Source organism: Osmerus mordax, chromosome 16 (assembly GCF_038355195.1).
Source record: "Osmerus mordax isolate fOsmMor3 chromosome 16, fOsmMor3.pri, whole genome shotgun sequence".
Classification (NCBI taxonomy): Eukaryota; Metazoa; Chordata; class Actinopteri; order Osmeriformes; family Osmeridae; genus Osmerus; species Osmerus mordax.
In genome coordinates, this window is record NC_090065.1 from 9,166,425 (window position 1) to 9,190,524 (window position 24,100).

General features: G+C 40.6%; 2 protein-coding genes across 6 annotated transcripts; one reads left to right on the plus strand and one right to left on the minus strand.

Moving 5' to 3' along the window:
• The first annotated feature begins 2,855 nt into the window (after positions 1-2,855).
• On the plus strand, positions 2,856-6,749 carry crfb16 (cytokine receptor family member B16). The gene is made up of 7 exons (XM_067253762.1): positions 2,856-3,163; positions 3,983-4,106; positions 4,303-4,493; positions 4,780-4,904; positions 5,231-5,381; positions 5,894-6,042; positions 6,183-6,749. The coding sequence occupies exons 1-7, from the start codon at positions 3,100-3,102 to the stop codon at positions 6,279-6,281; spliced, it is 903 nt and encodes a 300-aa protein (XP_067109863.1). The 5' UTR covers positions 2,856-3,099; the 3' UTR covers positions 6,282-6,749.
• Positions 6,750-7,161: 412 nt separating this feature from the next.
• Positions 7,162-15,407, minus strand: slc39a6 (solute carrier family 39 member 6). 5 transcript variants are annotated; one of them, XM_067253891.1, is made up of 12 exons: positions 15,222-15,407; positions 14,154-14,347; positions 13,403-14,033; positions 13,022-13,178; positions 12,573-12,665; positions 12,167-12,336; positions 11,407-11,598; positions 11,128-11,212; positions 10,582-10,977; positions 9,960-10,040; positions 9,250-9,440; positions 7,162-8,574 (listed from the first exon to the last, which is right to left on the minus strand). In XM_067253891.1, the coding sequence occupies exons 2-12, from the start codon at positions 14,342-14,344 to the stop codon at positions 8,422-8,424; spliced, it is 2,340 nt and encodes a 779-aa protein (XP_067109992.1). In that variant the 5' UTR covers positions 14,345-14,347; positions 15,222-15,407; the 3' UTR covers positions 7,162-8,421. The 5 variants fall into 5 exon arrangements, with proteins under 5 accessions (XP_067109992.1, XP_067109990.1, XP_067109991.1 ...); XM_067253889.1 differs by having other exon boundaries at positions 10,582-11,022; XM_067253890.1 differs by having other exon boundaries at positions 11,365-11,598.
• Between the last annotated feature and the right edge of the window lie 8,693 nt (positions 15,408-24,100).

Below are 24,100 nucleotides of genomic sequence, written 5' to 3' on the forward strand. Positions count from 1 at the left end.
CTATGGATAATGGTGCGTCATTTGTGGTGTGGTAGTTACTCCTGGCCAATACTATCAATGTTTCAGGATTTTGAGAACTTTTTCTAAAATGCATTACCATCAAGATCCACAAGGGCCTTCACTTCAAGCCAAGGAATGAGTGGGGGCTTTGTCAGCCCACAATTGCCTGAAATGTTGTGTATGCGTCTCGCCAAGCCCGCGTGTGTGTCAAGGGAAAGGCTGAGTGTGTGAGAATGTGGAGCACGCGCGCGCTGAAGAGCAGGGGAGACATTTCATTGAAAATTTCGTTAGCAATTAGCCAAGCATGCATTTTTCAAATATTCACCACAAATCGACTTTTCATGTTACAGTCAACTTTTCCTCAGATTTGTGTACTAAACATTCTCAAGAGTCTTCATATGAACTTGTGATTGAATCAAAGTATCAGTTTTTGACCGGCGGATGTGTAAAGCATTATTTTTGCGTTAGCGATAAATTCAATTTGCTTTAAATCAACCATTTCTGGAGATATGAAATAGCCTTTGCACATGGTAACATGTTGTAGTGTCTTCCTTGTGACATACCAAGTTACGTGTTGATATCTCAAAGATTTGCTGAGATTTGACCCAAGTTCCTGTTTGGTTACTTTTTTGCTGATTTTGATTGGCTGTGCCGGACAAACGGTTTAGAAAATCAAAACGCCATGGGATAACTTTTGTGAGGCTTGGTCTGAAGATCATCTCTGGTCATTTTGAAGAAGATATGACAAAAATTGTAGGAGGAGTAGGCTTTCAAAGGTTTTTGATACAACCGGAAATAGCGGAAAATCTATATAACCGGAAATTGACGTCATATGGTGCGTTGAACTCGTCTTGATCCAGGGAATCCAATGGTACCTCATTTTTGAAAATCAGTCATACGGTTCAAAAGTTGCGTGTGTAAACACAAGTCCAACTTTGACCCATTGGTGGCGCTAGAGTGGTCTGATGGGATACATGAAACTTGGTGTAGGTATAGAAGGAACTGTCCTTAATGACTGTGCCAAATTTAACAAAAAGTTATCCAAGGGGTCTAGGGGCTGCCATTGACTCCCATGGAACTAGAATAATAATAATAATAATAATAATAATAATAATAAAACTAACAATAACAATAGGTTTCCTCCTTACGGAGGAATCCTAATAATAATAATAATAATAATAATAAAACTAACAATAACAATAGGTTTCCTCCTTACGGAGGAATCCTAATAATAAAACTAACAATAACAATAGGTTTCCTCCTTACGGAGGAATCCTAATAATAATAATAATAATAAAACTAACAATAACAATAGGTTTCCTCCTTACGGAGGAATCCTAATAATAATAATAATAAAACTAACAATAACAATAGGTTTCCTCCTTACGGAGGAATCCTAATAATATATATGTGAGAGAACAAAGGTGCTCTCGCCGAAGGCTTGAGCACACCCAATAAAAGGGAAGTTTAATTCACACACAACTTCCCGTACAAGGTACAGGAAAGTAAATAAATCATAGCTACTGTATAGTGATAGTGTACATTCTTACAAAAAGTGAACAGGAAAATTATATATTCATCTTGTCTGTCTGTCACCTTGTCTGTAGTTGACAATGAACTAATGTCCACATAAACATTTGAATACAATAGAATATGCTACATTTCAAAATGCTCAACAATAGTTTTGGTTTAACCCTATAATTACTTTTCCTTCAAGTCAGGGTAAGGGCCCAGAGTCATAGATATAGCATGTTTTAAATATTTCCAGAGCTTGGAGTTCATCTGTGTATAAATGCATGTATAAATATTGATTTCGTATCATTCATTTTAGTCTTTAGATTACAGAGCATGAACTTGTACTTCATAAAGAGAACTATGCATGAAAAGTACCTCTCAATATGTACAGTGCTATATTTATTGAATGGAGTGACAGATGCTGGATGAGTCGTTTAACAGACCAAACAATGACTACATCATAGCCACCTTCAGTCATGTGAGTTATCAGGAAGTTGGTGACAAGTAGCAGGGACTGGGTGACCAATCCTATTCGAAGGCTGTCTAAATCAATATGGTAAAGAGGAAACATGAATATAGATTGTAGAGAAGTTGTTTTGAGAAAGTATCTCATCAGTTATGATCCTGCAGACCATCCCCCATTCTACCACCCACCTCCTCATTGGGTTTCAGGGTAAAAAGAAAAAATTAACCATAGAGAGACAGGGAATGAAGCTTGAGTCTTTATGCTTTTATGGCTCTAGTTAATGGTTGATCATCAACATTAGAGTCCAAAGTCTGCTTTTTCTCCTCTCTCTCAGGCACACATTTGTAACCTCAGAAACAGCTTCATGGGCCAACTGTGAAAGAGAAATAGATAGATGAAATGTTACAAATGTTACCCATATAAGAGCATTTAGAAATTAGAATATGAGTTTACAGTGCACATATTATAACAATGTTTAACTAGATGACAGTTTTCTCTTGTTTCATCCATGCCTGATTTGCGCAGCCTGACTCTCACAGCAAAGCATGTACTCTCTTTTCTCATTTCTTGCCATGGCGAGAAATAAGGGGTTCATGTTTTCAGAATGGAATCCTGGCACAAGCGCACGCTTATCTGAGATTTCACTGCCCCCTGCTGAAGCCTGACTGAAAAATCATGCTTCAGCTCGACAAGTCTTGGCCTATATATTTTGTATGGTGCTTGTGCATGTGTTGGAGGGTAGAGAATGTCAAACAGGCTTTTCAACTATGATTTCGACAGAAGTATCCAGTCATTCCAGTTTGTCATAGGATATGCACATTTTTAAATATGCATAAGACAAACAGCCACACTTCAAGCACCGCAGCCAAGCTTAAACATTTAGCCATAAAGTATTCTTCTGGTCCAAGAGCTGTTTGAAGTACCGGTACTACTAAAAATTAACCATGATCATGTTTAGGTACAGATGACACATTTGATCATGGTTGATGGGATGAACATGCTACAAAGCTAAGTAGAGTTTGATGGATGAGTTTAGGATTATGGTCTAGTGGATAGCCGTGGACAGAGTAAGCGCAGGAGAAGGTTAAAGGAGCACTTCTGGTTCATAGAGTAGAGCTATGGTAAGGAGAAGAAGTTTTTTAAAAAGTGTGCTTCTACTGGTCCTCAACATCCTCACAAAATGTAAGTACTGTTTGGAAAAAAACATGACAAGTCTATTGAGGTATTTGAATATACATATATATACATATAGTTAGAGTATTGGGAAATGCAATTTTGTGTCTGTGTCATTATTTGTTGCATGGTCTGATTGACAATAAAGTTCACTTTGACTTTGACTACATGGGGTATCAACATATTTGCACTTTAAAGGTTTTCTGTTCTTATGACAGACATATACGTTTTTATTAAATGTAAGCACTTTCTATACCCTTCATGGAAAACTATTAAAGATACTAGAGATACTACATGATCAATCAATAAACACTTTATGGCCCCAAATAACTGGATACCTAACCACCAAACTCTGTGGTGAGTAATGCAACTGATGATAGGCGATTACATGCTCCAGCCTTCGCCGGCCCTTCTCTGTGAGTTTGTTTGGTCTACACTTTGCAGCTGGGCTGTTCCTAGATGCAATAGTATTGACTATGACATATCTAGTAAGGCAGAGACCTCACAAACAGACTTGTGGCAAACATGGCATCCTATGACAGTCTCACGTTTAATGTCACTGAGCTCTTCAGTACAACCATTGTACTGCCAATGTCCGTCTGTGGAAATTCCATGGCCATGTGTTGGATTCCATGCATCAGTGAGCTGATTGGTGTGATTGAAACACCTGAATTCAATAATTAGTGAGGTAGTCCGCCTACATTTGACCATATGGTGTGTTTTTTCACATATTTAAATAATTCAAATTCCAAAGACAAATGCAGACCATCTGATTATATTTTACTTGTTCATCTTTCAAAGTCAGTTTGTCTGTTTCTTCATGTGTAGGTGTCTGGCTGTTGCCTTCCCCAAGGGATGTCACAATGAAGTCAATAAACATGCGGCATGTGCTTAAATGGCGCCCCCCACAGTCCATCTGTAGCACAACTATGTACAATGTACAATTTCAAGGGTGAGTCTGTCGCTTCCTAAACATTACAGGAATGTGTTCTAGCATGTTCATGAGAAAACTCCCTTATTATCTCCCGGGTTATCTCTTGACTTGCTTCACTGGTTTTTAAAAAAGGCTTTAGGATTTGTTTTCATGATTTTAGGGATAATTGAAATAGGCCAGTGTGACTTTTGCGTTGATGCTTTGTCCCCCCTAGAGAGTTTGAGCTGAGTTTCTTGAATGGAAGCTGGGAAGATGTGCCTGAATGCCAGAAAATAACCCAAAATGAATGTGATCTGACCTTTGACCTCAGCTCAGACTCTGACTACAACGTCCGTGTACGGGCGGAGTGCAATAACAGAGTCTCACCATGGTCAGAGCTCCACAAACCATTTAACCGGAGAGACAGTAAGGAATTATGGGACATGAGTCACTTTGAAGCTACTGACACCAACTGTTTAAAGCAGAAACCAGTGTATCTTGTTATCTTTTCTATTGACTTAAGAATCATTTAAGAATTATTACAGCTTTTGACACATTTAACTTGTAACATTCATATCCGACATTTGAGGTCAATAACTTCCATTCAGTTCACAATGTAAAACATGTCATTTGAATCAATCACTTTGATGACCTTATAGAGCATGCTTGATTTACTGGAGTATAACTGAGAATATCTTGCCCCCCACAACAGCAGTCCTGACTGTTCCTGATATGACTGTGACAGCAATGGGACATTCCCTAATGGTGACATTCCAAAACCTGTCACTTACTGGGGGAGTCATAGTGACAGAGTGGAAGACAGGAGAGGAACTCAGGGTGAGTCTGACCTGCTTAAACACAAGCGTCATTTGGTGATGGTCTGGTGGGTGTGCAGCCTGGAAAATATGCCTCGCAAGACTACATAAGAACTATTGCATTAACAAAACGTGTCTACAGTTGGTGCCCAGTGTAGCAGTGGTTACTGATATGTGAATTTGTTATGCATGTCCTGCTTGAGTAAATGTTGTCTCCATTGTTTGTCTTTATTCCATATACCTTTTCTTGGTTAACTGTTGGGTCCAGGATTCTATCAATGGTAAATGATCTTGATATTAAGGCTAATATGAAACTACATTAAATTCACCTAACTCTCTCTCTCCTAGACTAAAACACATGTCATTCCGGTGGACCAGAACTACCTCCACATCACCTCCCTACAGGAGGGGGCAGAATACTGTGTCAAGGCCTACACACACCTGGCCTCCCACAGCAGGAGCAGCAGCAGCACTGACACACAGTGTGCCACCATCACAGGTGGGGGTTCTACAGTTGTAAACATCACACACACAAACACTGACCATGGAATTGAACTTCAAATGGTTGCTGAAAACCTTGCAATAAGTAACCATTGCTTTTTTTTATGAATGCACCACACTGATGTGTGGGAGCATGCAACATCGCAGCAGCCTTTCATAGTCTTTTCATGTCATGATGGTGATCAACAACTAAAGTGTGCCCTTGAGGAAAACTTATTTGAGATGCATGCTTCACTTGAGATGTTGCTACATTTGTTGCACAGTCCTAGATTTATGTAATGTTGCGGTTAAGATGATGGTATTGTTGTTATCTGGTAAAAACAAAAAAAAAGATTTTATATACTAACCACTCTACTGTTAGAATGTGCTCATTAAAATAACATAGTTGAAGGAACAACATAGAGCAAGTTATTTACAATAGATCTACATGTATGAAACTCCAGGATGCTGTGCTATGGGTAAATGTACAACAGGTCAAGTTTTATAGTAATATCAACATTGTTTTCTCAGGTCATACTGCACCTTGGCTGAAGCCTACTACTGCTATTGCTGCAGTGATATTGGTATGCCTGTTATTTGCTCTGTTTGGGTCAGTGGTCCATTGCAATCCAGAGGACTGTCAAGCCTATTTCCACAAAGAACCCATGCCTGCCTCACTGGTGGTTATTATGTTTATGCTTATTATTCATAACACACTCTTTACTGAATCTAGTGTCAGTTCACAAACAAAAAAAATTTACACTTGAAAACTGTCAATTTTATATATATATATATATATATTTTTTTTTTCTTTTTACAGAGGATGGATCTATCAATCACAATATCAAAGCTCCAACTACCAAAGGAAGAGCTTAGTGAGTCGATCCATTCATTTCTGCTGATTGACCGACATACTTAACCAACTGAAAAGGTGGAAAGAAAATTAGTGAGGAAGAATGACACTTACAAACCAGAAGAGAGGACACTGGTAAATGCGGTTTCATTGTTACAGTACTGAAGAACTTGGTGGAATCTACAGTTTCGTTACAACCACAGAATGTTAGGAGAATGTGATGACAAATGACACATTAAATATATGCAAATAAGATTATTTTTTTTACTAGGATTGAATGTCAGGAATAGTGTAAAACTTAGTTGAATGTATTTGGCCAAGGTGTATGCCAACAACTTCAACTGTAGACACTGCATTGTAATTGATTGCATACATCTTGGGGGGGCGGGAGATTTGACTAAAATAATACAAGTCTGCTCAATACCACAAATAAAGGTGTATTTGGTGTAATATTTCATGCATGTTTTATGTTTTGGAGGATAATGTCCTCCAATTTATATTCATGTTTCTCCTGTATCCATCTGAACTGCAATACAAGAGATTGTTTCATACAAGAATGTGAATCCTTAGGCCAGTCTAATTCACTGTATCTTTTAGTTTCAATGCTTCCAGAGAACATAGAACAGGGGATGTGGAAAGATTGCCTGTGCAGCAATATTTGGTTGACATTGTTGTGCTGTGCACCAGGTTTAAAAGCTATTTAAAGGCTTCTACAGTGTTGGTGCAGTCCGTTCATTTCATGTTGGGAAAGGCCATTAACTTCAAATATCTTAACTTTTGACTCATCACTATTATCCCATTCAGAATCTTTATATTTCACAACATACGATTTAGAACTTGCTTGAAGTCCCTAAACCATTGTTAATTTAAATAGTTCTCTCTTTCCCAAACTACTACTGCTTTGATTCACCAAAAACTCAGGGTACTAGTGAGAAAGGAATTGTAAGCAACTGTTTTATTATGCTCTGGAATGTAAAACACAAAAACCTTAAGTGTACATTACAGTCAATAGCATACAAATTTCCCTTCATGATGTATGTCTCTCAGAAATGTGAAACATAAAAAAACAAGCAACTAGACAATCAAATCCAGACTCTTTAAACACAGTGTGAAAACATTGGCACAATAACTTAACAGCTGGTTAATGACATGCTCCTTGCATTTTCTACACTTTGTTACCAATAGCATAGCTTAAAAATAATAATAATAGTAATTGAAACATTCAAATTTCATCCTTTTTTTGTTTTTTTAAGTCAAGTTATACAACAATTTGCAAAGCAAAGACTTACAACATTTACAAGTTTGCCTGTCCTCTACAAGGACAATGTAACAGACTTTAAACTCTGATCACAGTGTTTTGGACTGAGGACCCTTTTCCAGAACAGAGGTAAGCAATGCACTTGAATCTGTGGTAACTGTACAGTTGCTGAGATGTACTGTGGTCAAAGTAAGTGATGAGGGTACAGAATAATAACGTACCAAATTACTCCACATTGCTTTACAAAAGCAAAAGTTCTGGACACAAAGTACAAATGTTCTGATAGCTACCAATAACAGCATGGATTTTGAAACTTGTATTAAGGCGAAACATTTTGCCTTATATTTGAATTGTCTCATTGGTGTAACAATAGTAATAAAGCTTACCCCTTCCATTTTAGACATAGTAATACATTTGGTTGTTTGTCTTGATCAGTAGTAACGACTAACAAACAATGACAACCTACAAGAGCTTGTATACTACATTTAAAAAAGTAACCTGATTAGATGAAGTCCACAAGACACAATTTAGGAAAATCATATTGCTTGGAATGGTATCAAATTGTGTGACCAAACACCTCTCTAGTGAGGTGAGAACACACTTAACGAAACCAGGCTCTATACTGGGGCAGAATATATCCTTAATCCAATGTGATCCCACTAATCACAATCTTCGAAGAAAAGCAATGGCTTTCACCCATACAATCATGTTAGATCATAAACTATAGCCCGAGTATTTTACGGTGTACTTTTAGAGTAGTCTAACAGGCCGCCAATGTTTGGTCAGTTAGTATCAGGATTTTTGCGCAAAATGTCTGGTCCCCAAAGAACCCCCTTTTCTTTTCAACATGGCCCTTTAAACATCATGCACTTGGTCATGGCCCAATGTCAGAATACACGAAAGCCTCTACACAGGAGGGGCTTCTGGTTCCTAGATCTGAAAACCACATCATATATTGATGTCCAGGTGGATTTTGTGTTCGAAGATGGCAATGAGGAGCATGATGGCAAAGCCCAGCAGGATGCCTGCGTTCTGGAGCAGGAAGAAGCCACAGTGGCTGAAGCCATGGTCCCCTGCGTCGTTGTGGAGCATCTCAGGAACCTGTAAGCAGCAGCACAACCTTTCTTAATATGAAGTTGGTGGTTGTTCATCCTCCACTTGACCACTGAAATCACTTGCTGGAAACTGAGACAGGGGATTGATCTAGTAATTTTGTTGTTGTTGATATGAAACCGTTTGTTCTTTATCAGAAATTGCTAGACTTTAGGGTTGTCAATGGCCATGTCTGCCAATGGCCACTAGGCGTCAGCCGTTGTTGAACATAAACACACCTATCCTGGGCTGTGGGACACATGTTAATGACAGCCCTATTCTCAGGTTTCTACTGTCAGACAGTGAGTGTACATGTGTGTGTACATGTGTGTGTGTGTGTGTGACTGTTTATTCTAAGACACGAGTGTGTGAAGAGGCCATTTGGTTTTGAAGGCCAACTCCTCGCAAAGCTAAGCACAACTTGACACCTTGTTCACTTCGAGCAATTCTTTTTTTAACTAGACATGCTGCATCTGCAGAACAGGTGGTGTTGAGTCGTGGCCAAAACATGTGAGAGAAAAGATCGATTTGTCATATTCAGACCTGTGCATGACTGAAAATGCCAGCTAAAAAGGCCCTCGTATGATTCGCTACGACCCACCAGTCTTATTTTTCCACATCCATGTCTTGCCTGGTTCATGAAGAAAGTAAAACAGCCCAATGCCACATGTTCAAGTGCCTTACCATGTCCACCAACGCCACATACATGAAGAGCCCTGCAGTGAGGGCGAAGATCCACATGGACACATTCTCAGCATAGTGCCCGATGAGGATGCCTGGAATCATCCCAAGGTAAGCCATCATAGCAGACAGCACATTGTAGAGAATGGCCTGACGCACGGTCATCCCAGCTTTTAGCAGCACAGCAAAGTCACCTGCAAAACACACACATCAGCCACAAGGACCAAGACCTCCAAACAGTACTTTGATTACCGTATTTTTCGGAAAATAAGCCGCATCGTGTATAAGCCGGACCCCCCCAGAATGAGCACTTTGTGTCTGTAAATCGGAGTATAAACCGCACTGGAATATAAGACGCACTTTGAAAGCAAACAACGTTACCGTTGCGCCGGCTAACGCTGAGCGGACCAATGCTCACGATTGATTACTGAGACGACACAGTAAATAATTCCTCTTTCAAGTAATAAGCCCCCGTTCAAGTGTTGAGCATTAAATTAGCTGCACGGTCTGTATAGATCTTGAGACAAAGCCACTTTTTTGTTCTAAAACCGGACTATAAGCCGCTTCGAAATATAAGCCGCACAAGCACAAAACTGTAAAATCAGAGTACAAGCCGCAGCTTATTTTCCCAAAATTACGGTAGTACTCAATACAGTATTCTTGAAATTGAGGGTAAAAGGGTCAAAAGGTTTTGAATTTATTTTGAGACTTACCTAACTCGTGAGGTAGTTCATGACAGAACACAGCTACAGATGTACTTAGACCGCTGGATAGCCCTTCAGTGAATGCTGCACCTGTATGCATCAGATAATAATGTATTCACACAGAAGATGCTTTTATCCCAAGGGACATGCAGGGGGGATCAACACCATGTCATCATTTAGCATGCATATTTACATACAATGTTTTGTATGTACCTATAAATGTTTCCTATTTGCGCTGTAGGTAAATGGTAGTTACCATAACTGTAACCATATCCGGTAAACTGATGATTTCCAGGATGGAACTGTTAAACATAACTTATTCTAAGTCAATACTACATTAGCCTACACAAAACATATGCTGTGTTTGTGCTCATCACCTTACTCTTTCATCATGTCCTGCAATATTTGTTCTCATCCCCTCACTCTTTCATCAAGTCCTGCACTAAAATACTATCCTGGGTTTGCTAAAGGTGGTAACATCTGACAGTTTAGATGGTTCCATGTTCTTGAAAGTTTGCACAGCTCCTCAATCAGCCATCCACAAGTTTCTCTAAGCCTCTCAGTGCCTCGCAGAGACATCTCGGCATTCTTACCCCCATCTTCTGAGAGTGGAAACATAACATGAGCGTACCTATGGCCAGGCCGTCGCTGAAGTTGTGCAAGCCGTCCCCCATGATGACCATCCAGGCCAGGGCGGCCACGCCCGCCTGCTGGAAGTGCTGCTCCGAGTACGAGTGGGAGTGGCTGTGCGGGTGGTGGTTCTGGGAGTGGTGGTGGTGCAGGATGTGGTGGTAGTCGTGGTGATGGTGGTGCATGTTGTCGGGCTGGCCCACCGTGTCGTGGAAGTGCGAGTGGCACTTGTTCTCGCATTCCTCGGCCGTGTAGGGGCCCGAGGCCGAGGCGTAGCCCTCCGAGGTGGCGACGACGGCAGGGGGCGCTAGCATCACCTCCTCCTCCTCCGCCAGACTGCCCCCGTGGACACTGTCGCCGTGGTCGCCGAATGTGCTCGCGCCGTTGGTTTCCAAATCTGTGGACGTTTTGAAGCCGTTTGTACCCAACACTTCTACGAAATCTATAGATCGTGACAACAGATGGAATTATTGGTATCGCGTAACAAACATGCTATGCTAGTCTGGCTTTCCAGGTTGACACGGACAACATTGTCTAACTAACGTACCCTCAGCTGGCTTCAGGTCGTTCTCCTCCAGTGCAGGTTGTTTCTCAGCCTCCACCTTGTCTTCAGGAGCCCATTTTTTCGGAACCTGTTGGATCAACATGGATTTAAGTAACATTGAAACGAAACACTCCCTAGCCTTAAAAGAAATGTGGCTGCTCAAAACCATTACTGACGACACCCCGCCACTAAGCTTGAACGGGTACAAATAAAACTGGTGTAATCAGTCGGGATCGAAACCTTTAATAATGGATGTAAAACAACGCCACGTTGATATCTGACCTTCTTCTTCCTGTCCTTGTACATCTTGCCCAACGTGAGGAAATGTTCGATCAGGAACATGATGTAGACTCCGCTGAGAGCCGTCAGCCCCTTCCACACCGGATCCAGGTCATACAGCTCGTCCTCCTCCCCATGGGAACCGTGTCCAGATGTCTCATTCAGATCATGATGATGCTGGTGGCCTCCCTGGGACTGTTTGGGTGAGATTGTGATGTTCATGTTAAGCTCTCTGTATCATGTACATCAGGGGTGTCAAATCCTGGTCCTCAGGGTCCGCTGTCCTGTACGTTTTAGACGTTTCCCTGATCCAGCACACCTGATTCAAATGAATGATCGTTATCAGGCTTCTGCTGAACTTGATCCATTCATTTGAATCAGGTGTGATCTAAACATCTGAAACATCTAAAATGTCCAGGACAGTGGCCCCTGAGGACCAGGATTTGACACCCCTGATGTATATGATACTCCAGCAATATCACAAAGACTACAACAACGATTCTATAAGCAGCATGATTTGAAGATTTGAGACACTGAACAAGAACGTCAATTTTTCTTAAAGTACGTCTTCACTTAAAGGTAAGTTGAACTAAAAGTACGGCTTAACTTAAGATCTTAAGAGCTAAAAGCAATGGTCCTACACACCCACAAAACATGCTAGAGGGACAGTGTAGGGTGCAGTGGATCTATGAGACACTTAGCACTCAGTCACTTATGACTTCTTATCCACCGACTCAGGCGTCAGTTGACCGGCGTCACTCACGTGGGGGATGAGGTGCAGGAAGGCGTCTCCACTGAGCGTGCCCACAGCCAGGGCCACCAGGAAGCTGAGCAGGAACTTGAAGAACACTCGGTTCATCAGGGGAATGAGCACCACGCCCGCCAGGGACAGCAGGCTGATGACTGTGATGGAGACGATGCCTCCGACCCATGCTGGAACAAACACACATGTACACGCACACACACACACACCTTGTTCAAGTTTGCAACTTCAGTTCAATTTTCGAGTTAACTTGAGTTCACGTGGAGAAGGAGCCTGACTCTTAAGACTAGGGTGTTGTAGATATTAGTACTGAACTCTGGCTTTGTAAACCTGTGGTGCAGGAGCTACCAGTTTGACAATGTTCACCACTTATGTATTTAGAGGTCTGAGATTAGCATCGTCTTACCGGCAGCAATGGAGTGTTTGTGGCTTTCCTTATAGTCAGTCTCGTTGGGGTTGTGAGGGTGATGATGACTGTGGTGGTTGTGCAGCTTATGGTCTGTGACAGAAGAAAGCATTCCTTGGATGAGCAAGTCTTGAGTGCATTTAGAAGCTGACATTCCCATGCTAGTGCTCTAGCCATAATCAAAATGTGTCCTTCTGACAAAACCTCACATCGGAGAGCTCACTTACAAAAGTGTTCTCTTCGTGTGCAAAACATTTGTCAGTAAAATTCAATCGTTAAGAAAGCAATCTTCTTTTTGAGCGAGTCAAACGGTCTTCCCATACGTTTATGTAACTGTGTGCTGTCGTTCATACATTATCTAAATGTTCCAAAGCTACCAGGAACCTCAAGGTCAGTCAGAAGGGACTGGTCACCTCCCCCTGTCCTGTGTTGCATTAAGCCGCTCACACCTGTCTCTTCGTGCGTGTGGTTGTCGCCATGCCGTATGCAGGACTTTCTGTCAATCTGGTTGAGGAGGGCAGGGCAGAGGTAGCTGAAGTCTTTCATAGTGAGGACCCCCTCTTTGGTCATCCCATGGGAGGTCAAGAGGCTGGAGGCATTATGACACTGGAATATGAAGAGTTACATTGTAAATAAGGCATGCATCACACAAAAAAGAAGGCTGCATATGATTTTGATTTAAAAATACACATTTTAAAGCATGGGCCTTCATAAAACTTTGTGGGAAAGCAAATATAAATATTATGACAGAGCTAACCCTAACCAAGACAAAGAACTGAATGAAACAGTTAGACAATTATGCAATAACAAATATTCAATATTATTCTTACCTCTCCCTTGTCCTCTGCATGGTCAAGACTTTGATCAAGGTGCTCATCATGATCATGATGGTCATCAGAACCTTCCTGGCTCATCACGGGTGGCTGGGTTTTGTCCTCTGAGATCAGCACATTGCTCACATGTTCGGTCATTTCTCCCTCTGTCATATCCAGGTGTGTTTGATTGACAACAGGACCACTGTCCTGGGACAGGTCATCGCCTGACCCCCTGCGTCTGCGTCGCTCTGCGGACTTCACCACCACGTTGGTGGTGTACGTGGGAGTGGTGCTCATCTCCTGACCGGAGGTGGTGGTCTTCTTCACGTACAGATTGTGGTGGGCGTCCGAGTTCTCCACCTTCTTCCCCGGGGTGGGCTCCTCTTCTTTGGGGACCTTCGGGTCCTTGGGGGCTTTTTTGGGCTCGTTGGTTTCCGAATGACTGTGTTTTTGCCGTTGGTTGCTGTTGTGATCATGATGTTGATGGTGGTGATGGTGGTGGTGGTGTTTGTGACCATGTGCCTCAGCATCATCATCTTCTGCTTGCTCGTGGTGTTGAACCATCACTTTACGAATACGGTCAAGGCCCACACTTTGCAGCAGACGCTTCAGACCAGATATAGAGATGGTTCCATTTTCCCCGTACCTGTTTAGGTCAAATAGATCTTCATTATTACAGTTAGTTACATGGATGTGCAATAGTGCATATCAAACAGCCAGCGTAACAATAAGCATGGAATAATTGGAGTCCATTACTATTGCATACCTGTTGAACAGAGCCTCCAGGTGCTGGCGTTGAGTCTGCTCTGCCATCTGACTGTCAACTGTGGGCAGAGGGTGGACTCCAGTCCTCTCCCCTGAGACTGTGCTGCATTCTGGACCAGTGGTCCCATTACAGTATGGCCAGAACAGTGTAAGGATACACAACACTGCCACTGTCCACCTCTGCGCTACCATCCCCTTTAAAAGGAAAAATATGTTGTATAGAGAATGCCATTTTAACCGTTGTGTGAGTGCCGGTGATGGCTACTACTAGTTTAGTACTGTATAACTACAGTTGCAGTGGTGAAACGATAGATGTTGCTAGCTAGTTGACAGGCTTGAGTTGTTCACCTGGGAACTGACTCGCTATATATCTAGCTTAACCTTGTTGGCTATTCATAACCTGACAACACGTTGAGTTTCTCTACATTAGGTGCCAACAGATTGAGAGAGTAAAATACCATCTGCAAATGCTCATGACGCGACCATACCCACCTACCGACTGTAGCCTAGTTAGCAGTTAGCTGAAAACTACTGTACAACATTGCCGATACAGTACGAAGACTGAGTAGGAAGCAAGCTTCCATACCATAACTAACACGTCGCTGAGACTCGACTGACTTTGAAGTTTGATAGCTAGCTCCTATACAAGTTGTTGCCATTGTACGTTTTAGTTCTACTCATGCATTTGAAATGTATTAATCTAAAGCAACAATAATGCGCAAATCTGGGCCCCACCTTGGCCTTGCCATATGCTACGGCCTGGCAAGTGAGTCTTTGAAGATAAAGAGCAGACCATGCGAGAATCCTGTACTATTGACAGGATGTCTGCTGAAAAAGACAACATATCACGTCGTCGTTGGTTAACATTCAACATCAAAAGTGAGCGCCACAAACTGAATGTATGCACTCTGCACTTGTACCAGGGCCGTGTGCAGACTCGAACGTCAAACTGTATTTACCGGAAATTACTCAAATCCATTGAACAAAGTGGAATGCACGCGGTACGCCCTCTCGCCGTAAACACAAAGGACATTCATTGATGAAATTTAGTATCGCAGCAAGAACTTACACAAATGATTGGTTTCGTTGATCCGTGGTTTCTTTGTCGGTCTATTACGGAGACAGATGTACAGAACTGTTTGGATTAAAATCCTCCTTTTCCTCGCGGCCCACTTGAGGTAGTGTCTGGAGGAGGCTGAGGATACGTGTGATTGGGCAACAGAAGAGACATGTGATGAAGGACGATTATTCATGCTCAAACTCCCCCCCCCCCTCCAAAAAAAACTCATGCTTATGCTTTTGGGACTGTTTACCCATAACACCATTATTGATTGTTAGTTACAAGATGTATATTTAAAAACTGTAGTTTACTGTTAGCTAATATACGTCAATCATATGTTCTACGTTGTAAACATGTCTAATGTTGGATATTCAGCCATTCAACATACATTACATGTCACTTTCTCTACATATTAGCCCTCACAAATAAGGCAGCGTGTGCATGTGTGTGCGCGTATGTGTGTGTGTGTGCTGACCTGCTGTAGTCTTTCAGTTGGGAGGAGGTCACAGACAGGCATTCATTAACTATTCATGCTTGGTTTGAGGATTATATAATACAGGTAAAAAGAGCACTCAGCGAGGGCGTATATACTCACATTTCTAGAAATATTTTACTTTGAATAATAACCACACAAAAAAAGAGAATAGCTCTCTATGTTTACATAACAATAGTGCAATATTAGTCTTTCTTTCCACATCAATCAAACATCTAAATTATGTTTCGGTTTGGTTACATGGAGAATCCTTTTCTGTTAGTTTCTGTTCACTGGATTCTCTGATGTGGTTGCCAGTCTATGTCCCTTCAGCCAAGTTGCAAGTCTTGCCAAGACACACAAGGGAACATTGTGGTATTGTTGAATGCAGGAAAACTAGACAGTGTGCAAAGATCCTCCTTCAGTGTTCTACAGTATTGATTTGTTTGCAACCACTGTTGATTAACATTTTTTAATGGTTTTGGGTTGACCCATTTCTCATACCATATCAACTGCCGTCGCTGACAGTGCCATGTTTCCCATACTTAAAATGGTTCATACATAGAGACAGTTTTGCTTGTCTTTTTCTCAAATACAAATTTAGTGTGTAATGAATTAAAAACATTTCGGAAGGAAAATGACCCAGACTTTAATATATTATTGATTAATTCGGATTCTTATACGTTTGACAAAAATAGTATTTTTCTCTAAATCTAAAAATTGTGTTTTACACCAATACTAAACTGAATCCAGTGTGTTTGTCTTTGAGTTTAAATATTGCTAGGAATTAAGTCGGCACTTACTCTTTGGCCTTTAGTAAGAATCTTTCTAAAGCTTAAATGATGTATTTGAGCAGAATGTAGTGACTTGTATTGCACTTATGTTATATAGTGCACTACAGACTCTAAACAAAAACACATGATTAAAGAAAAAGGTGATGTATTAAATCATCCTGTAATACTATATTAAACCACCAGAGGGCACTCCATCTCAATGTAATGCACTCGCTTTACCATGTCCTCCCAGCAAAGTCGCTATGTGATAAAAGAGGGCATTATAGCTTCATGTTTGTGCTGTTCTATGTAGTTTTTTCAAAAGGAAATGAGTGTTACTTGTGGGCATCGTGTAGCTGAATACATACAATGTTATAATTTGAAAATCTGAAAATGCAATGTACTGTATATTTTAGATAACAAACCATTCGTTTAACCCATTTCGAAAGGTTTGGATTAAAAAAACAGCATGCAGTTTTTTGAAGAAGAGTTTGTAATTGAAGATCATTTCACAGTCTATCTACACTCTACACACCAAACCTCATTCTTCAAATGAAAAACAAATATATCTGCGTTTTCATTAAGCAAATGTACCTTTCCCGACCACACTCCCAACAGTCTATCAATCACCTCTTCCACACTTTGCTTCAATCCCCAGTCTACTGACCCTTACTCTTTGAACTCTGTGCTCAACAAGCACACATACAGACCCTCAGTGGAGTTAATCATACCCAGATCCCAGCGTTAGACTTGTGGGGTACTTCAATCCACCCTGCCCCCCCCCCCCCCCCCCCCCCCTCCCAAGGGAATCATATCCTCTTTGAACGTCCTGCAAACTGACCCTCTCCCACGAGGAGCATCCACATTGGCCACTGGGGTACAGGGGTGCTAACCTGCTCCTGATTATGGTTGGGGGGGCGACCCCCAGACACCAGACTGGCCCCAACATCCACCCTGTGTAACCTCATCGGTCAACAAGTGCATCAGTCACCTTAATGAGCAGCAGCGTTCTATTTAGAGAGAGAAAAACAAAGAAAGGGATAGAATGGGCGGGAGAGAGATAGAGAGATACAGAAGAGCGGAGAAAAGAAAAGGAAGAAAGACAGAAAGAGAGGTGGGTCATAGGAAGTGCAGCTTGGGGTAATGAGAGCATGAGACCAAAGGTGAAGGGTGAACCAGGTGTTGGAGAGAGGTCCAATTGTTAAAGGTCATTTTTGCTATGTGTTCACTTTATGCAAAAGAGAAGGTACACATGTGCCTGCCTAGCAAGCAACCCTTTATGGGATTCATAAAAGTTCAGGGGAGATTGTAAGGGGAGATTGTTGTTTACCACGAATATCATGCCTGCTTTTCTCAAATGTGGTTCGATTATTCAATTTTAATATTACATTCTGGTAATTATTACACACTTAAGAAAAACACAATTCCCCCTCAAAAGATGCTGGAAACCTTTTAATTAGTGACCACAAGAGCATGAAGTGAAAATTAAAGCTTATGGCGTGGGATTTGTTTAAGTGGCTTTGGAGAAAATCCTCCTTCTGTTAAGTTTTTTACTGCTCTGCTTTCTGAAATGGTGGCTATATACACATTAAGACGATGGGGGAAACATTACAGAAAACCTTAAAAACCAGACAGAAAATACATGAAGTTTACCCCTGAGGAACTGGGCATAAGAAAGTACAAACCAGAATTTTAAAGCAGACAAAAAAAGAATAAGAAGAACACCAGGGTGTTTGTAGGACAATGAGCACTTAGTTCAATAAGAAATAACTGCATTTCCCTTTTGTTAACAACATACAGTAAGTGATCACATGCATATGAACATGGTTTGATTTGTTTACACGTGTTCACTCATTATGAACTGAATCATAATTGAAATGTGACACAGAATGTATTGTGACGGTGACAGACACTCCTATTAATCATTCTAATGAACACATGTATTTGTTGATGAACAGATGCCATTATAACAAGTGTCTTCAGGACAGTTCTGTGTGGTTTTGGCCAGTAGAGAAATTTAATTCACATAATGATGGTCTTATCAGAGTCTTGTTGTTATTCAATTATTCAAGCTTTGTTTTCTTGGCCAGCAATATTTGCTTTGCTTTGCAGTATTTGGACAGTGGAGAGCAGAAAAGCAATTATTATCCCTGTGAGAGACAGCAGAATGGGGTTTTGTTGAAATTCTCTGCTCACATGATTTTCAGAATGCTCCCTCAACCTAGGTGCAGTGTCTAACAACTTTACCAATCATTAACTTCAACTCTGTTTTCAGGGACAGTGTGACTACAAGGTGACCAGCACATATGAAAGTCGATGTTCTACCTCTATCTAAGGGGGACTAAACGTCAACTCATTTTTATAATTGTGTGTCACAATGGTACAGAAAAACTCCTCATTATTATTACCTGCATTGCTAGAATAGTACAAATCAAACAGTAAGTAGAATTCCACAAGTGTGAAGCTAATATAGTCTGTTCATAGCACATCTTCATGTCTCTTCAGGCTGTGGCACTGGACCCTCATCTCCATTTGTGAGTTCAAAGTCACTCTTCCAGCTCTCTAACACATGGTGATGCAATAACACACTGATGAACTGTCAATATCACGAAGCATCTTATTATAGAGGCCCAAGATGAATGGATTGTCTGCAAACACATTCATAGATGGAGGTCATAATACAAGGAACTCGTACATACTGTACGACAGACAGCCTGCTGGAATGTCCATCTATACAAAGATATAGAGGCTGTAGAAAAGACCATAAAGGACAAAAACTGTTGTTCAATGTAATGAACTAGTTATAAAATGTGATTTGCTTGTATGTGACTTTTCATGGAATGGACAAAGCATGACCACATGACCAAAACGCAAAGTAGCTCTCAAATGAAAAAATCTGTGATTTGTTCTAGGTTAGTAGATTGTTATAATTACTAAAGGATTTAAAAAAAGTGTAATTTCATCCATAGCCACATGCACACTGGGAACTCTCGCAGAACTGAACGCACTTCTACAGTAATTTAAATCAGTGCAATTGAATTCGCTATACAGAGATGTTAACCCCTACATCTAAAAATACCAGCGTACAGCCATAGCCCTGCAGTTAGAATGCAGAAGAAATCCACTCAGTATTTCAGTTGGAAGCCAAACTTTGTGTAGGTTGCATTTCAGGGAAAGGTATTTTACTATGGGGGAAGGGGTATTAGAACCATGATACAGCCACTGAACCATGTAGTCAGAGCAATACATCTATTAGATCCATGATTGCTATTTGAGCGACTTGTATCTTATAGGTCAACTCTGACTTGACTCTATCACCTGTATAAGATCAATGGAAGCAGCTCCTGTAATATGTGATCTTTTTATATGGGTGAATCAATTGTCATAGTGAGAGGTGGGGGAGGAAAGGGAGGTAGGGGTCAAAGGAGGGTGGATGGACTTGGTGGTAGAAACTAGATATTGGTAGGATGACGGAACAATGTCTTTAAAATAATTGACTCCACAGGTTTGTCATTAGTCTACTTTGTTGATATATGGACTGCTTGAGAGAGTGGTCAAATTACAAGAATTTTTTTCTAGATCTGTAGGCAACAATGGAGAGTCTTGTGGTATCGACAGATATTGATAATATCCACCATTTTATCACAGATTACACAAAAAGAGAAAAGAGATTTTGAACATTTGAAACGTCAAAAGATACAAAATGCACAATGGTGTGTCTATTGACAATGATGAAAAAGATACAAGTTATTGCGTATTGCTTATGCATCAGCGCTGGCACGGGAAATAGCATTGTCAGGTTTCTCATACACACCATTTCCTGATTTGCTTGTTTACCTGTGTACACGACAGGGTCATCAATTTCATTTTCCATTGTTTGCTCTGAGATGTGATGAGATGTATTGAATGACTGCTCATGCTGGACAAATCTGTCCGTAGGGGGGATTAGGGAAAATACAAGGCAAACATGCAGACTGGGGCTTAGTGACACTGGGTTTTACCCATAATCTCTGCTAGGAAAGAGCAGCGGGCACCTTTGCCAGTTAGAGCCACCAAAGACATAATGCCTATTTAACCTTGTTTATGGATTGGGAAAACCGGGAGAGAATTCCCTGGTTATTCTTACTCCACAGGATGGGGTGCCTCCATGTGCGGCAAGGCTGCAATTATGTGTAACATTGGTAAGGAGCAACACTCTAGTTATGTTCAAACATCCTGTAATGTCAAATCAAGTTGCTTTGATAATGCAACATGGTTTTGCAATTTGACTTCAGTGTAGTGACAGCTAGAGAAGAATGAATTTATTTTCATTCAAGAACTCAGGGGAAATTACTTACTTTATTACATTTCAAAGGTATACACTGGTGACATTGTCTTTTACTACAAAGCTTACTACAAAGATTGCATTCGCTTTCTCTAACTCTCATTGAGACTGTCCTGTCAGTGGAGATGAAAATCTTCCATCATTTCATTTTTATATTTTATTATGTGAAATATTTAATGTAACAAAATGATCACTTTGCACCGGGTGACATATCCTACTTTTACGGAAGGAGTTATTCATTCTTTAGCTGGTGAAAAAAGTTTGAAATTGTATTCATTTAGCAGATGCTTTTATCTACAGCAACATATAAATAATGTATATAGAAAGTACAGCACAAAGTCAATTATCAGAATTGCATATAGTTCTAGAAGTTGTGCAGTTGTGCAGCTGTGCTCAATTTAGGAATGGTTTGTATTTACAAGGCACAGTGCAAACATCTCACATCTCAATCAGCTACCAAGTACGATGCGACAACAATTTAATCTCAATTGCAGTGGAACAATAACATTTAACTGCAATAGTAGGCTACATAGCCAACGTCTTAAGTACAATATCAGACCATTTTGTGGGCGTAGTTTTTCACGAGACAGTGATAAAACAGGATCTCAAATACAACATTCAGTGAGGAAGCAAATTCACAGGTATCACAAGAAGTAATATACTGCTAAGTGCTGCTTTCTGTGGCCGTAGGCCAAGAAAAAAGTTGTTCAACTAGGTGGAACTTGAAGAGGTAGGTCTTGTGAGCTCATCAAAAGGAAAATCTAGGTTATTAGTTCCTATTGTACAACATGGTCTTGTCCCACTGTAATATCCTCATTGTTTTTCCTAACAACTCATTTATATAGATTGTGATGGTTGCATAAAATTGATTCATTTATGTAGTTTCCGTTTGTAGACTTTATGAACATCCATGACATTTTACAGGTCATGATCTTATATTTTATTACTGTGTCTTCGAACGACTTGTTAAAATATTATAATAGTCATCAATTATGTGCAGTAATGCAGGACATTTATGGATTTTATGATTGCTTCAGTATGAATCCGATTCTTAACTGCATTTGACTGGTTCAGCATTAATTACACTTTCCAACCTGTTACAATAAATAACAATAATGTAATTTTCATATTACAGAAAGTCATTCTGTACCAAAACACAACATCATCAGTTGCTCATCATCAAGTGATCACCAGGAGATGAGCAACACAGAGTATTTACAAGGGTTGTACCAACTTCCAACCAACATTGGGTGGCTTTTTCATTTAGTTTATCTCTACAAGCATGTCTGAAATTATCTAGGCACTTATACTAACGTTGAAGCTTTAGTTTGTGATTCCTAAGCTACATTGCTCCAACTGGCGGGGCACCATGTAAGAGTTTGTTGGAGATGTTGGGTGATTAACGAGGGGTTAAACTCTACCCCCTGGTTATCCATGATGCTCTGGATTATCCCCTTCACTGGGGGTCTGCTGCCAGGATTGGCAGAGGAGAGTCCAGTGCAGATGGTGGAGTAAATTAGACCATGCACGCTATGATGGTTAAGGCCGCCATGTATGTCCTTCCCTGTAGGGCCTGTAGACTTGTGTCCTTTCATAATACACTGTGGGTAATGCTGCTTGAGACATTCCAGCATTGAGAAGTACATCTATCATTGTATTCCTGCTCCAAAAAACATCAATATCAATTTGGCCTGCATATATGGGCTAAATAAGAAGATTCCATTGACTAATGACACAGTAATCTAGCTATTACATTCCGCAAAGGCTTGATATGATAATCATAAGATGTCACAATTGTGTTTTCAGCATTTATTTCTCAATTCACATTGTATCACTGCCGCAACATGGCTGAATAATGGCTTGAGACAATTTCCCAGGAACGTCCAACAACATTGTGGACAGACACCCAGTGTCTGCCACTCCTACAAAACCCTCGTAAGCCAATTACGATAACTATCATGGAGGTTAATCAAATTAGCATTGCTGATTTGCCAAAGCTGTATCCATTTAGAATCTGCAGTTCTCACTGCATGCTGTATTAGAACTGCTAACTGAGGCAGAGGGACCAGCAAATCATCTACACTCCATTCATCAGTGGCTGTCGTCAAAGATACCTTACGGTTGGGGCTACTGTACAATTGTGTTGTTAAAGGTAAAATGAAGAGAATCAGTGAAATACACAGTACCAGACAAAGCTGAGTTGTACTGCCAGTTTTGGAGGAAGTGAACAAAAGCTATCTATGCAGGAAATAGGCCTATTTGGATGGCAGACCCAACATATGATAACAAGTATTATTTGTGAGTCAAGTATTGGTCTGGTGCTTGAAGAATGGTGTACACTAACTGGAAAGCCATTCAACAGTAAGAACAGAAGATATTAAAGCTGTAGGTTGTGAGAGATTGACAGGAAAAAAAGACAGGTGCCCAGACTGAGGGACTACTAAATATAGAAGGAAAAAAAATCACCCCTCATAGCTTGGAATTGATCAATGCAAATGCTCAGTATGAAATGCCAAAAAATACTTATCACGGTTGGGGATGTCGGATTGTTCACTGTTGCCAGGAAATGGCAGCTACTTTCTTGAAGAGCTCTCTGCTGTGGCATAGTGGCCAAAGATAGTGTGATATACATACTTCACTTCTCAAGGCATTCTCTTCCAGTCGCTATACCAATTCTGTCAGCTTCACTGTAAATACTTCTAGAAGTCTCAGCATAGCCTAAACACCCATAGATGCTTATATGAGTTGTTTAGAACAGCCTAGATAGAGGCTGTGACCTCTGATAGAAAGTGATGGAACTGCTACTATGAATGGTTGCATAATTCAATAGTAGACTACCACAAATTGTTGTAAAGCTAAAAATGAAGAACCTTTGAGAATTATGGTCCAATTTGGGGAATCAGGCACCTGCCTTCTTCTTGGGTGTTTTCCAGCGGTGTTTACAGTGTCCAAAAAAGAAACTGAGGCTCCATCTGGACAATGTAAATATTAGCACAATGTTCACATGTTCCAACATGTTGAAGCAATGCAGTCTATTTGAAAAACTAACTAGTGAATGCCCAGAGTGACGAACATCCATACGAAATCCGACGATTAACCTCTGTTCAAATAACGTGCTTGTTTTTGTTTGGAATTTATAGCTAGCCTATATTTGATGTAAAACATATTTTGTTTGCACACACTCTGTTCAAAGGTGCAGCCTAGTTAATTAGATTTCAACAAATATAGAGATTGGTTTTTGACAAACTGACATGTGTGTTTAGACTCATTCTTAAAGTGTATGTGCGCTCGCGCCCGTGTTTTTTAAGGGTCCGGGTCA